Consider the following 16,554-nt stretch of genomic DNA (forward strand, 5'->3'; position numbering starts at 1 on the left):
AAAATAAAAGATTAAGATGGGCAAAAGGACACAGACACTGGACAAAGGAACTCTGCCTAGAAGGCCAGCATCCCAGAGTCCAGGCATTCCAGGTGACTTCCTCATGAAGTTGGTCGAGACAATGCCAAGAGTGTGCAAAGCTGTCATCAAGGCAAAGGGTGGCTACTATAAAGAACCTCAAATATAAAATATATTTTGATTTGTTTAACACTTTTTGGGGTTTCTACATGATCCCATATATGTTATTTCATAGTTTTGATGTCTTCACTATTATTCTACAATGTAGAAAATAGTAAAAAATAAAGACAAACCCTTGAATGAGTAAGTGTGTCAACCTTTGACTGGTACTGTATGTAAATAAGGTATTTCTGTTTTTTATTTGTAATACATTTGCAATCATTTCTAAAAACCTTTATTTGCTTTGTCATTATGGGGTATTGTGTGTAGATAGATAATTTAAAAAAAAAAAATTTAGGGGTCTGAATATCTTCCGAATGCACTGTATTTTTAAAGGGGTCCTAAAATTCAATGGTTTACAGCTTGAGTTTAAAATGCATTTTTCTTGTCATTTGGTGAAAGTGAAGACATTGAGGCATGATCATCATCTGCCCAACAACGAACAACACCTGACTATATCAGATTCAGGGCTCTCCTTCCAGAAGATCAGGCCCATGTACTGTTGTCACGGCGCACAATTGGCTCAGCGTTGTCCGGGTTAGGGTTTGGCCGGTGTAGGCCGTAATTGTAAAAAAAAGTATTTGTTCTTAACTGACTTGCCTTGTTAAATAAAGGTTAAATAAAAATAGGCAAACGTTGTGGAACGTTGCGATTGATAAGTCATGAATAGAGCTTACATAATTCCTGTATGTCAGAGAGGCATATTCGTTCTACATTTTTTATTTTTTTATTTAACATTTATTTAACTAGGCAAGTCAGTAAAGAACAAATTCTTATTTACAATTTTTATTTTGTATTTTTTTTATTTCACTTTTATTTAACCAGGTAGGCTAGTTGAGAACAAGTTCTCATTTACAACTGCGACCTGGCCAAGATGATAAAGCAAAGCAGTGCGACAAAAAACAAAAGTACAGTCAATAACACAATAGAAAAATCTATATACAGTGTGTGCAAATAGGGTAAGGCAGTAAATAGGCCACAGTAGCGAAGTAATTATAATTTAGCAAATGAACACTGGAGTGATAGATGTGCAGATGATGATTTGCAAGTAGAAATACTGGTGTGCAAAATAGCAGAAAAAAGCAAATTAAAACAATATGGGGATGAGGTAGGTAGTTGGATGGGCTATTTACAGATAGGCTGTGTACAGCTGCAGAGATCGGTAAGCTGCTCTGACAGCTGATGCTTAAAGTTAGTGAGGGAGATATTAGTCTCCAACTTCAGCAATTTTTGCAATTCGTTCCAGTCATTGGCAGCAGAGAACTGGAAGAAAAGGCGGCCAAATGAGGTGTTGGCTTTGGGGACGACCAGTGAGATACCTGCTGGTGAGCGTGCTACAGGTGGGTGTTGTTATGGTGACCAGTGAGCTGAGATTAGGTGGAGCTTTACTTAGCAATGACTTATAGATGACCTGGAGCCAGTGGGTCTGGCGACGAATATGTAGCGAGGGCCAGCCGACAAGAGCATACAGGTCGCACTGGTGGGTGGTATATGTGGCTTTGGTGACGAAACGGATGGCACTGTGATAGACTGCACCCAGTTTGCTGAGTAGAGTGTTGGAGGCTATTTTGTAAATGACATCGCCAAAGTCGAGGATCGGTAGCATAGTCAGTTTTACGAGGGTATGTTTGGCAGCGTGAGTGAAGGAGGCTTTGTTGCGAAATAGGAAGCCGATTCTAGATTTAAATTTGGATTGGAGATGCTTAATTTGAGTCTGGAAGGAGAGTTTACAGTCTAACCAGACACCTAGGTATTTGTAGTTGTCCACATATTCTAAGTCAGAACCGTTCAGAGTAGTGATGCTCGTCGGGCGGGTGGGTGCGGGCAGCGATCAGTTGAAAAGCATGCATTTAATTTAACTAGCGTTTAAGAGCAGTTGGAGGCCACGGAAGGAGTGTTGTATGGCTTTGAAGCTCGTTTGGAGGTTTGTTAACACAGTGTGGTCTCAAACATCAGTGGTCTCAAACCAGCAGGCCACAAATAGAACGTTTGTGGGCCTGATGTGGCTTAAATCAAATCAAATTGTATTCATCACATGTGCCGAATACAACAGGTGTAGACCTGAGGGGGACAATGCAAATAGTCTGGGTATCCATGTTATTAGCTATTCAGGAGTGTTATGGTTTGGGGGTAGAAGCTGTTAAGAAGCCTTTTGGACCTTGACTTGGCGCTCCGGTAGCTCTTGACGTGCGGTAGCAGAGAGAACAGTCAATGACTAGGGTGACTGGAGTCCTTGACAATTTTTAGGGCCTTCCTCTGACACCGCTTGGTATAGAGGTCCTGGATGGCAGGAAGCTTGGCCCCAGTGATGTACTGGGCCGTACGCACTTCCCTCTGTAGTTGCCATAAGAGACATTGATGCAACCAGTCAGGATGCTCTCGATGGTGCAGCTGTAGAACTTTTTAAGGATCTAAGGACCCATGCCAAATCTTTTCAGTCTCCTGAGGAGGAATAGGCTTTGTCGTGCCTTCTTCACGACTGTCTTGGTGTGTTTGGACCATGATAGTTTGTTGGTGATGTGGACACCAAGGAACTTGAAGCTCTCAACCTGCTCCACTACAGCCCCATCGATGAGAATGGGGGCGTGCTCAGTCCACTTTTTCCTGTAGTCAACAATAATTTCCTTTGTCTTGATCACATTGAGGGAGTGGTTGTTGTCCTGTCACCACACGGCCAGGTCTCTGACCTCCTCCCTATAGGCTGTCTCATCGTTGTCGGTGATCAGGCCTACCACTGTTGTGTCGTCTGCAAACTTAATGGTGTTGGAGTTGTGCCTGGCCATGCAGTCATGAGTGAACAGGGACTACAGGAGGGGACTGAGCACGCACCCCTGAGGGGCTCCCGTGTTAAGGATCAGCGTGGCAGATATGTTGTTACCTACCTTTACCACCTGGGGTGGCACATCAGGAAGTCCTGGATCCAGTTGCAGATGGAGGTGTTTAGTCCCATGGTCTTAGCTTAGTGATGAGCTTTGAGGGCACTATTGTGTTGAACGATGAGCTGTAGTCAATGAGTAGCGTTCTCACATAGGTGCTCCTTTTGTCCAGGTGGGAAAGTGCAGTGTGGAGTGCAATAGAGATGGCATCATCTGTGGATCTGTTGGGGCGGTATGCAAATTGGAGTGGATCTAGGGTTTCTGGGATAATGGTGTTGATGTGAGCCATGACCAGCTTTTCAACGCACTTCATAGCTACAGACGTGAGTGCTATGGGTCGGTAGTCATTTAGGCAGGTAGTCACTTAGTGTTCTTGGGCACAGGGACCATTGTGGTCTGCTTGAAACATGTTAGTATTACAGACTCAGTCAGGGACAGGTTGAAAATGTCAGTGAAGACACTTGGAGTACACATCCTAGTAATTCGACTGGCCCTGCGGCCTTGTGAATGTTGACCTGTTTAAAGGTCTTACTTTAAACAGGTCAACTGTGTGATCACGCTGTGGAGAGTGTGATCACACAGTCGTCCTGAACAGCTGATGCTCTCATGCATGCTTCAGTGTTGCTTGCCTTGAATCATACTACACTGGCTCAGACACTCGTCGGATGGAAGGCTCGTGACACTGGGCAGCTTGCAGCTGTGCTTCCCTTTTGTGGTATGTAATAGTTTGCAAGCCCTGCCACATCCGACGAGTGTTCGAGCCGGTGTAGTATGATTCAATCTTAGTCCTGTATTGACGCTTTGCCTGTTTGATGGTTTGTCGGAGGGCATAGCGGGATTTCTTATATGCTTCCGGGTTAGAGTCCCGCTCTTTGAAAGTGTCAGCTCTACCCTCTAGCTCAGTGCGGATGTTGCCTGTAATCCATGGTTAGGGTATGTACGTACAGTTGACGTCATCGATGCACTTATTGATGAAGCCAGTGACTGATGAAGCCACTTATTGATGAAGCCAGTGACCTCAATGCCATCGGAAGAATCCTGGATCATATTCCAGTCTGTGCTTGCAAAACAGTCCTGTAGCTTAGCATCTGCGTCATCTGACCACTTCTTTATTGAGCGAGTCACTGGTGCTTCCTCCTTTTAGTTTTTGCTTTTAAGCAGGAATCAGGAGAATAGAATTATGGTCATATTTGCCAAATGGAGGGCGAGGGAGAGCTTTATACGCATCTCTGTATGTGGAGTAAAGGTGGTCTAGAGTTTTTCTTCCTCTGGTTGCACATTTAACATGCTGGTAGAAATGAGGAAAAACTGATTTAAGTTTCCTTGCATTAAAGTCCCAGGCAACTAGGATCGCCGCCTCTGGATGAGCGTTTTCCTGTTTGCTTATGGCCGTATACATTGAGTGTGGTCTTAGTGCCAGCATTGGTTTGTGGTGGTAAATAGACAGCTACGAAGAATATAGATGAAAACTCTCTTGCTAAATAGTGTGGTCTACAGCTTATCATGAGATACTCTACCTCAAGCGAGCAAAACCTCGAGACTTCCTTACTATTAGATTTCATGCACCAGCTGTTGTTTACAACTATACACAGACCCCACCCCTTGTCTTACCGGAGGCGGCTGTTCTATCTTGCCGATGCAGTGTAACCCCCGCCAACTGTGTTACTCATGTCGTCGTTCACCCACGACTTGGTGAAACATTACATATTACAGTTTTTAATGTCCCGTCGGTAGGATATACGTGATCGTAGTTCTTCTATTTTGTTATCCAAGGATTGTACGTTGGCTAATACAGTAGGACTGATGGTAGAGGCAGATTACTCACTTGCCGTCGGATCGTTACAAGGCACCCTGACCTACGTCTCTTTCTCATATGAATCACAGGGATTTGGGCCTCGTTGGGTGTCTTAGTAAATCCTTCGCATCCGACTCGCTAAAGACGAATCTTTGTCCAATACGAGGTGAGTAATCGCTGTCCTGATATCTAGAAGCACTTTTCGGTCATAAGAGACAGTGGCAGAAACATTATGTTCAAAATAAGTTACAAATAACGCAGAAAAACACACAAAATAGCACAGAGATGGTCGCTCACTTTAGGTCCTTAGGAAACTATGCAGTAATTTGTTTTTTTTATGCATTATTTCTTACATTGTTAGCCCAGAAAATCTCAAGTGTTATTACATACAGCCGGGAAGAACTACTGGATAAAAAAGCGACATCAACTTACCAACAGTACGACCAGGATACGACTTTCCCGAAGCAGATCCTTCGTTCGGACCTCCACCCTGGACATGGGATCTTATCCCAGAGGCCAACCCAAAACAACGCAGTCGCCGCAGGAGAGGCAGACGGAGTGGCCTACTGGTCAGACTTAGAAGGTAGCACATCATCCACCACATATTACTCGTCAATGTCCAATCTCTAGACAACAAGGTGGATGAAATTAGGGCACGAGTTGCCTTCCAGAGAGACATCAGAGATTGTAACATTCTCTTTTTCACGGAAACATGGCTCACTCGGGATGATATGCTATCGGAGTCGGCACAGCCACCTGGATTCTTTGTGCGTCGCGCCAACAGAAGTAAACATCTCTCCGGGAAGAAGAAGGGCGTGGGTGTATGCCTTATGATTAACGACTAATGGTATAATCATAACAACATACAGGAAGTTATTTTGTTCACCTGACCTAGAATTCCTCACAATCAAATGACGACCGCATTATCTACCAAGAGAATTCTCTTCGATTATAGTCACAGTCGTGTATATCCCCCCCCCCCAAGCAGATACCCCGGCGGCCCTGAAAGAACTTCACTGGACTCTATGTAAACTGGAAACCATATATCCTGAGGTTGCATTTATTGTAGCTGGGGCTTTTAACAAAGCTAATCTGAGAACAAGGCTTCAAAAATTCTATCAGCATATTGAATGCGGGACACGAGCTGATAGCATTCTGGACCATTGCTACTCTAACTTCCACGATGCATACAAAGCCCTCCCCCGCCCCCCCTTTGGCAAATCTGACCATGACTTCATTTTGTCGCTCCCTGCCCATAGACAGAAACTAAAACAGAAAACGCCCATGCTCAGGTCTATCCAATGCTGGTCTGACCAATCAGATTCCACGCTTCAAGATTGCTTCGATCATGTGGACTGGGATATGTTCCAGGTAGCCTCAGACTATAACATTGATGTATACGCTGACTCGGTGAGCGAGTTTATTAGCAAGTGCATGGGTGATGTGGTCTGGCATTCGCGCAAAACTAAAACTGCGAACCACCACTTTTAAATCATGGCAAGGTGACTAGAAACATGATCGAATACAAACAGTGTAGCTATTCCCTCCACAAGGCAATCAAATAAGCAAAGCGTCAGTATAGAGACAAAGTGTAGCCGCAATTCAACGGCTTAAACACAAGACATATGTGGCAGGGTCTACAGTCAATCACGGATTACAAAAAGAAAACCAGCCCCGTCGCGGACATTGACGTCTTGCTCCTAGACAAATTAAACAACTTCTTTGCTCGCTTTGAGGACAATATAGTGCCACTGACATGGCCCGCTACCAAAGCCTGTGGGCTCTCCTTCACCGTAGCCAACGTGAGTAAAACATTTAAACCTGTTAACCCTCTCAAGGCTGCCGGCCCAGACAGCATCCCTAGCCGTGTCCTCAGAGCATGCGCAGACCTGCTGGGTGGTGTGTTTACGGACATATTCAATCAATCCCTATCCCAAGTCTGCTGTGCCCACATGTTTCAAGACGACCACCATTGTTCCTGTTCCCAAGAAAGCTAAGGCAACTGAACTAAATGACTATCGCCCCGTAGCACTCACTTCTGTCATCATGAAGTGCTTTGAGAGACAAGTCAAGGATCATATCACCTCCATTTGCTTACCGCCCCAATAGGTCCACAGACAACGCAATCGCCATCACACTGCACACTGCCCTATCCCATCTGGACAAGAGACAACCTACTGTATGTAAGAATGCTGTTCATTGACTACAGCTCAGCATTTAACACCATAGTACCCTCCAAACTCGTCATTAAGCTCGAGACCCTAGGTCTCGACCCCGCCCTGTGCAACTGGGTCCTGCACTTTCTGACGGGCCGCCCACAGGTGGTGAGGGTAGGAAACAACATCTCCACCCCGCTGATCCTCAACACTGGGGCCCCACAAGGATGTGTTCTCAGCCCTCTCCTGTACTCCCTGTTCACCCATGACTGTGTGGCCATGCATGCCTCCAACTCAATCATCAAGTTTGCAGACGACACTAGAGTGGGAGGCTTGATTAACAACAACAACGAGACGTCCTACAGAGAGGTGAGGGCCCTCGGAGTGTGGTGTCAGGAAAATAACCTCACTCGACGGCAACAAAACAAAGGAGATGATCGTGGACTTCAGGAAACAGCAGAGGGAGCCCCCCCCCCCATCCGCATTGACGGGACAGTAGTGGAGAAGGTGGAAAGTTTCAAGTTCCTCGGCGTACACATCATGGACAAACTGAAATGGTCCACCCACACAGACAGCGTGGTGAAGAAGGTGCAACAGCGCCTCTTCAACCTCAGGAGGCTGAAGAAATTTGGCTTGGCACCTTAAACACTCACAAACTTTTACAGATGCACAATCGAGAGCATCCTGTCGGGCTGTATCACCGCCTGGTACGCAACTGCTCCGCCCACAACCGCAAGGCTCTTCAGAGGGTAGTGCAGTCTGCCCAACACATCACCGGGGGCAAACTACCTGCCCTCCAGGACACCTACAGCACCCGATGTCACAGGAAGGCCAAAAAGATCATCAAGGACAACAACCACCCGAGCCACTGCCTGCTATCATCCAGAAGGCGAGGTCAGTACAGGTGCATCAAAGCTGGGACCGAGAGACTGAAAAACAGCTTCTATCTCAAGGCCATCAGACTGTTAAACAGACATCACTAACATAGATTGGCTACTGCCAACATACAGACTCAAATCTCTGGCCACTTTAATCAATTTAATAAATGGATTTAATAAAGGTATCACTAGTCACTTTAATAATGTCTACATATGCTACATTACTAATCTCATATGTATATAATGTATTCCATACCATCTACTGCATCTTGCCTATGCCGCACGCCCATCACTCATCCATATATTTATATGTACATGTTCTTATTCATCCCTTTACATTTGTGTGTATAAGGTAGTTGTTGTGATTTTTGTTAGATTACTTGTTAGATATTACTGCACTGTCGGAACTAGAAACACAAGCATTTCGTTACACTCGCATTAACATCTGCTAACCATGTGTATGTGACCAATAACATTTCAATTGGTTAGGACACTGTAAAATGGCAGCCATCTCCTCCGTGAGTTTGAGACCTCACGTCAACAATGTTGTGCCCTGCTGAACGCAGCCAAGTACTACAGTATATTGAGTACTACTTTACATTCAGGTCAGTCCAGATAGCAGTGGCCCAGTCAGTCATTCAATTAAGCTTATCTCCCCAAGGCCTTATCAATTCAACCACCTCTGACCTAGACAGTAGGGGGCCAGGGTTGGGTACAATGAGACACTCCTGTCCCCCACCTTAGCCCTCCAGAACCTGACCTACCAGGCCAACCCCAGGCTGTAGCTATTTTAGCTTATCTCTGGCTCTGCAATATCATCAATACCTACACACCTCAATAGAACTCAATGGAGCTCCCCGAAACAGGGCAGATGGTTGGTCCCATTCGTGTGCTAAAAGGAGATTTACTTGAATTGTTCTTAGTGCTCCTTTGTATTATGGGCCTGTTCCATGAGAAAGAGCTTGAAAACAAGTAACATTTACATCTATTAATTAAGCCCCATAATGACCCGGCAAGTGATTATTGGCATGCATTCCCTGGGCTTTTGTAAACTTTGCAGAGCACAGTATGGCTTGGGATCTCCCCCCTTTGAAATGGGTAACAGGTTGTGGGAAGAGAGGGCTGAAAGGAGTGCATACACATGCCCACACATTGTGTGATGTGTGATTGGTTGGAGTAGGGTATAGAGCAGATTAATTCCTATAGTGACACCAACAAGAATAGAATATGCTATTAGTTCAAATTAATCCTAGCATTTGAATTGCATATTGTTTCACAAAGACAGACTCCGGAACAACAAAATATATTAAAGTATTTATAGTAGAAAACAACAATAATAAAAGTACAGAATGTCAAGTACAGAATGAATTGTCATTGAACAGAATCCCTTTCATTGAAAAAGTTAAACAGGTTCACACCCACAAGGTGTACATATTATAGACAAACAATGTAATGATAATTACATTTTAACATCACACATGGCATTAACTTAATTTGGTATTAAAATCAAAGACAACTACTGGGGACTGGAATGGTTGTAATCATCTAGGCCGACTGCTGTGATATAAGCACTTATGTTTGTTACCATGTGCAGCCCTCGATGCACAAACCCGTATCCCTACGCCATGCCACAAAGTTTCATGGCGCATTAACATCAAAGTGTAGTTGTTTAAGAGCTTGTTTTTCTTTTTTTTTCTCATCCAGGCCTCAGACAGTCAGAGTGGGGCTTCGAGTCCTACCACTGGACCAATATAGCCTCGCAAACACAACACACAATGCAAATAAAGAGAAGCGGGGGGGGGGGTGGCGTTTGAGACAGAACAGTGAACAGTGAGGGCAGTATTTTTTTCATAATTATATCTGATGGGATTCCCCTTTACATAATTATTGGCAGCATGCAGGATTGGCAGCCAGATCAAACAAGCCACTGAGCAAAAGCACTATAAATATATCACATTCATTCATTTGCTTCAAAAACACCCTCCCTGCATTCCCCAACTCCCGTTGTCCCACTCCTTACAACGTAGTTCCTGGTAATGCTTTGGTCTTTTTCAAATACACCTCCGAGTTCCCATCTGTAACCAAATGGCTGAAACCACTTTGGAACGAGGCGAGGAGCCGTCCTGCAGACAAGCAAAGGCAAAGAAATAACAAAAATGCCAAAGTAAAGTTCTTCAGTGACTCAGAAATACAGTACCTCTCAACTGGAGCTTGATATCATGTTTAAAGGCCAAATGTTCAATAAAGAGAGCACCCAGAAAAGTTTACCTACCACTTAAGTATTAAGGGGTTTAAATGTGAATGCTTTAGGCATGCTTATTAATGAGAACTAGGAGTTCCCAAAGATAAATCATTTTCCAATTCCACTCAAGATGACAACCACAATTCGGTCAATGCCTCAAGGCTGACAGTCAGTGACACTAACCTGTCCAAGTCCTCTGGTTGCTCAGGCTGAAGCTAGTGCACTGAGGAAGGGAGTTACAGATGAAGGCCGCCTCCTTGTCGCTGTGCACCGACAGCATGCAGCCTTGGTGGTTGTACGAGGGCCAGCATCTGTATTCCATATTTCCAGAGATGCTCATGCCTTTCATGACTGCATAATCTAATGGGGGGAGAAGAAACACCAGAGTCTTTCAGAGACGTTGTGGGGCCTGGGCCAAACTCATCTGCTAAACATTTTCATGGGCCGCAAATTAGGAGCGCCTGACCCCCTCCGACCCAACATCAGAACAGAAGTCAACTCATTCACAGTGAGGGGAAGATGGCAGGGGTGTCATATTACTCCATTGGTACTCCTTCACCTAAACCTACAAGGCCGGGGTTAAAAATGTTGGGGGGGCATATTAATAGGGGAACAAGCGCTCCAGTTGGGGCATTAGTGCGGCAAACACAGGGTCACTTTAAGGTTCTTTATAAGAACACTCAGTAGAAGAAAATCATCTGGAAAAAGGGAAGACATTGGGATTATCTGTTTGTTTTAAGTCTTGGACAGTGAGTCTCCCATGTACATCCTCTGTCTATGGAGTTCCAGATACTAAAAAAATTCTAAGTCAACATACGCAGACCATTCATGAGATCTATAGGCCCAGGAATCAGTTTTAACTGTAACTGAAGACACGTACATGAGAACTTGAGTTCTAAAAAGGAACTGTGAAACTGCTTTGCCATGACCTTGCAGCTTACAGTGTTAATACATCACAACACCGTTGGTCTAAAGCATTCCTTCATATTTCCAGACTCAGTCCAATCAATCCACTTCCCAGGCTTACTATGATTACTATTCATAATGTAGCTGTATAAACCATTGAGCAGCTTGAGCATGGAAAATACAGCTGCAGGATCTGGGCCAGTCTGGAGCACTGTAAAAGCCATTTAGACCAAAGAATCCAAGAAAACAGGAGACTGTGGAAAGAAGGGGTTCACTTCATACCTCTGATTATTGACGGAGGCATGTTGTCCAGGTGCAGGCCGGATTTGTACAGATGGAACATGTCTTCAAAGGCTTCCAGCGTGTCATTCACATCCCCTTTCAGCTCTCCTGGAGAAACACAGCGGAACAGGTCAGCACAGAAAAGGTATGAGTGGAAACACCACTGGAATTGGTCACACGCTTGGTCATATGTGAACAATTTGTTTTTCCTGGTCAGGCCAATGTGGTCGGTCAAAACACCTGACTCTAGTTATGTTCATATGTGGGGAAAATGGTATTGTTCACATGGAAGAGTATGACCAACTCCAACTAGGGCCTAAAGTTTTTCCTAGTCAGGCGCACATGGTTAGGGAAAAACTCTAGGCTCTAACATGACATATGAAAGGGCCATATTAGGTCTTTCCAAATGATTAATAGTAATGGCGGGTCATGTTCAGTCTACTCCAGTCCTCACCCGTTGAGTTCATGATGTGATCCACCAGATGTCTCAGAGCAGGCGGGGCTTGGTGAGGCAGCAGATAGGTGAAAAAATACCTGAGGCAGGGCAAAAGAAACAGTTCTCATTTAGACAAGTCCCGTCACATATTTCATGAAATGTTGACTCTTCATCACAGTATTAAACCAAGCGTGCAGTAAACCTGGCAGAATCATGAGTGAATAGATGTAGCCTACAAAATGGCAGTGTCACAGAGCAAAGCGAGCTATAACACATCTCACCCACCTTCCCAATGCTTATTTTAATTTTTTTAAGATTAAGCAGGACAAATTTCACTTTCCACAGGCTAGAGATGTGTTTCTATCAAACGGACTTGTTTTGGATAAAAGTATGTGCGTGATGACAGTGCACATAAAAATAACTTTTGCGGTTAAATTCCATCAAGCATCAAGCTAATCAAGTGCCCTTTCTATAGCCTAATGAACTGCATGATTTCCATCGCGTGACTCCAAGTTTACTTAGATATGATGGTTATTATATCAATATTTGCACTGCCATTTCTCGCATAATTCATTTTACCGACAGAAAAATATCCCACCATGTCGAACGAACAAATTGTCTGTCGGCATTTATAAAATTGTCCCGACGTTAAATGGCTGGATAGAAACCTGGTTATTGAAGATACTCCATCAAGCATGTTTTTAGTCTAGCAGAAGCTTAGGCTTCATCTGGATCTGGGAAACTATCCCTAGGAGTGCAGCAATGACATCTCACCAACCTGGCAAAACACTTGAAAATGGCTCTGTTTTTTACCCAGATTTAGCCTAGCAATGGGAGTGCAGCTATATTACCTGTAGGCGTTGTAGAGATTCCTCATCTCGTTGAGGCCCTCACACACTCCCTGGGCCGAGCAGGGCAGGCTGAAGTTGCGGAGGGGGAACTGTAAGATGCAGTCCTGGTCCATCTGACAGGCAGGCTCTGTCACGCTGGCGTCATCCAGGTCTGTGAGCTTCAGCTCCCCAGACACCATGACAAACTGACGGGGCTGGAAGTCCAATAGAGCCACTGAGCCCAGAGGGGAGTGGGAGAGGTAGTGGAGGAGCCTCACCAGGCCCAAACAAACCTGAGGGAAAAATGTACAGGTTGGATGTAGTTGACATTATGGTTGTCATTGTCTACTCTGTTGTCCATTGACATGTACAGTATATGTCATATGTACTTGGTGATATGAGGATGATGTCATCGTATGTGATAGTATTATTGTGACTGCCTGCTCTTTCGCCTATGTCCTGAGCGTCTGCTAAAAGACTTAAATGTAAAAATGTAAATGTATGTAAAAAAATATGTGCAAGAAAATACTAAAAAGGTTGTGTAACAACTTGCTAATACATTGGTGTTACAAGTGTAATTAAAAGGTTACAACACAGGTTTATGGGCAATGTCTTGTGAAGTGTTGCCCACTCCAAAAAGGAAAGCAGAAGAAAACGGATTATATTGCACAAAGACACTTGTTGTATCACACTGCTTTTTCAGAACATTTCTGCAGTTGCTGCTTCACATCACATCTATGCGTATTACTACATTCCTGTATAACATGAGCCATAGAAGAATTGTCAAGATGAAACAAAGTGGTGAAACAAGCATCATGTTGGCACAGCCCACAAAGAAATGAAACGAGTAGCATTTGCCATGCGTTGACGCAGCAGAAAATTATTTTGTCACGCTGCAAACATAGTTGGGACATTAGGTAACCCGACGAGTCCGTTGAACGTCTCTCCGTGCAACCGCAGCACTATAAAAACAGAGGTGGATGAAACCAAACACCTTTTTGGATGACTCTGCAGCAGTGAAGCGTTTTGCTCGTTGAAATAAGTGTTCCTTTAACACCTCACCCCTACTGTTGCTCACTGTTACTCATTTCTCACTTTCGTGGATGCTTGAAATTACTTGGCCTGAAGGACTCTTCACCATGTGTTATGATACGTACATATTTGAAAACAGGAACACTTATGTACTTCTGGACATATACCCATGCACACTCATGCATGCTCCCTCACACACATGCACACACTATCAGTGTCACACACAGTACGCACTACGCACACTAGAAGATAGTAGAGGGCTTAAGGCGCGAGAAGAGGGGACCGACATTCGAGAGCCGCCTGAACGCAGACATCTGTCCTTCAGAGTATTTGATCAGGCTCAGTTGGAATGGAGATGGGGCCTGGGTTAATCCACTCCAGGCTAAGAATGTCATCCTCCAACAGCAGCTCCTTCTCCACCCCCATCCCCACCCCAGGTATGCCCCAGAGGGAGCCAGGGGGTGGGCCACTCCTGATTAACACTCTCTACAGGGATATGGAGGAGGAGGAGGGGCGTGGTAGAGAGAGGGAGATTAAGTGTGTGTGTGTGTGAGTGAGTGAGAGATCAGAGAGAGACAGAGGGCCTAGTGGTCTTCTTACCCGAAATCGTTCCTCCCAGGGGCTCTGTAGGAGCTGGATCATCTGCAGTGGGAAGCCCTGCTCCAGGATTGCTGTGATGCCTCCTGCCCCCACACTGTCCTCGCAGTGGCCTCGGAGCTGCAGAAAGGAAATATGTTATACTGCATTATTAGTGTCACAGTAAACCTGACACCGGGAATGTAAACTAGTAAAGCATAGGGAGAAAATTATGTGAGCGCAGCATAATATTATCAAAACACATGTTCTCAGGACAAACCAGTAAAATGTGGTGTTCTACTTTGGCCTATTACAGTGAATAGGTTAAAGTGCGTTCATAAAGGTATTCATTAAACTGTTACACGGTAGCCTGTAAACAGGTTAGGATTGTTTACATTCAAGTTGCAAATTTGACCGTAATGGATTGATTAAATAGACTTTGGGGATTTGTATACCTATTCTAGGTTAACAGACAGAAAGGGACATTGTATCTCCTCCAGCTGCTGATGCAGAACTGCGACCCAAGGTCAGGGGAGGTTCAAGAGGTTTAATTGAATTACATGGGAAGGTCCTACAGATGCAGTGAGGCTTTTCATCAATATTACACATGCAGCAGAGCATATAGGCACAGGGAAGCAGTTAGCTCCTTAAATAGACAGCAAAGTCGCATCAATGTGGTTGAAGTTGGTAGGTTTCTAGCACTGTAGGCCATGTTGTCTGTAACGTTTATGTTGTGTGTTTGTGATGTATGTAAGCTTCTGACACCTTGATTAGCCTATACACCCTGGAGATCAATAAAGTTATATTCTACTTTTTACCTTAGGCTAATTATTTATTTAATGAATAATACTTTATTCACGTACCTTTATGATGTTTGGATGTTGCAGTCTCTGCAATAAAACGATTTCTTTTTTCAGTTTAAAAGACACGAGCTCGTGACAGCCCAATGGGTCTTTAAAATCCTCGAGACATCTCCCCATGTCAGTTCCTTGATCGTACACCGTTTTCAATGCCACAGACTGTCCCTCTGATAACACAACTTTAAGTACTATTTTGGTATAGCCCGAGCCAAGGATATCCACAGCTTTCATATCAACAAGCTGATCACAGCCAATATGATCCTTATTCATTCTAATAGATCCACTGGAAACGTCACTCTCATTCTCCAAATTAATATCCAAATGGTTACTTTCAAATGATTGGTGCTGCCCAAAATGTCCCGATTCATCCAATAACCTCTTTACCCCAGAAGAGATGAGGAAAGGAAGAATTTCCTTGCGTCTTTCGTTGAGTTCATGAACTAATCCGTTACGCTCCATAACAAAACCATCCTCAATAGTTCCATTGGTAAACATTTCTTTATCAACTCTGAAGTGCCAATTGTTCACAAAAAGTCTCAAAGAAAAGACCAGAAAAGCTAAAAGTGCCGCGGCGCACAGAGAGCTGCCCATCGTTGACATTTCGTGCGCGGGTCAAAGGAAAACGCACTGAACTTCAATCGGACGAAGACCTCTTCTGTAGTCATGACAAGAGAGAAAGGCTGAGCTCGTAGTTTTCACCTCATGTGGCACGCCCACCAGAGGCGTGTCTTCCCTTAACAGTAAAACCCTGCCCCTGATTTAGCGGTGCAGAGTAATGTGGAACATATGGAATTATTTTAAGATACCTTGGATCATTTAGCTACTTGATTTAGAATTTTAGGACCCTTTAGGTATACAGTGCTTTCTGAAAGTATTCAAACCAGTTCCCTTTCTCCACGTTTTGTTACATTACAGCCTTATTCTAAAATGGATGAAATTATTTCATCTATCTATCTATCTATCTATCTATCTATCTATCTATCTATCTATCTATCTATCTATCTATCTATCTATCTATCTATCTATCTATCTATCTATCTATCTATCTATCTATCTATCTATCTATCTATCTATCTATCTATACACAATACCCCACGATGACAAAGCAAAAAAACGTTTTTAGAAATGTTTGTAAATTTCATTACAAATAAAAAACATAAATAGCTTATACAGTACCAGTCAAAAGTTTGGACACACCTACTCATTCAAGGGTTTTTCTTTATTTGACTATTTTCTACGTTGTAGTGAAGACATCAAAACTATGAAATAACACATATGGAATCATGTATATAGACTCTTCAAAGTAGCCACCCTTTGTCTTAATGACAGCTTTGCACACTCTTGGCATTCTCTCAACCAGCTTCATGAGGTAGTCAGCTGGAATGCATTTCAATTAACAGGTGTGCCTTGTTAAAAGTATATTTCTGGAATTTCTTTCCTTCTAAAATGTGTTTGAGCCAAACAGCTGTGTTGTGAAGGTAGGGGTGGTATTCAGAAGATAGCCTTAT

The 16,554-nt window shown here is 43.9% G+C and overlaps 1 protein-coding gene across 1 annotated transcript; it reads right to left on the reverse strand.

The window, feature by feature from the left end:
- Window positions 1–9,184: 9,184 nt before the first annotated feature.
- LOC106610624 (extracellular tyrosine-protein kinase PKDCC) lies at window positions 9,185–15,718 on the reverse strand. Its single transcript, XM_014210041.2, has 7 exons — window positions 15,050–15,718; window positions 14,211–14,327; window positions 12,600–12,871; window positions 11,767–11,846; window positions 11,313–11,420; window positions 10,308–10,484; window positions 9,185–10,005 (listed from the first exon to the last, which is right to left on the reverse strand). Exons 1-7 carry the CDS (start codon window positions 15,644–15,646, stop codon window positions 9,899–9,901), a joined length of 1,458 nt encoding a protein of 485 aa, XP_014065516.1. The 5' UTR covers window positions 15,647–15,718; the 3' UTR covers window positions 9,185–9,898.
- Window positions 15,719–16,554: the final 836 nt, after the last annotated feature.

The sequence above is a fragment of the Salmo salar genome, chromosome ssa09 (genome assembly GCF_905237065.1).
Source record: "Salmo salar chromosome ssa09, Ssal_v3.1, whole genome shotgun sequence".
NCBI classification, from domain to species: domain Eukaryota; kingdom Metazoa; phylum Chordata; class Actinopteri; order Salmoniformes; family Salmonidae; genus Salmo; species Salmo salar.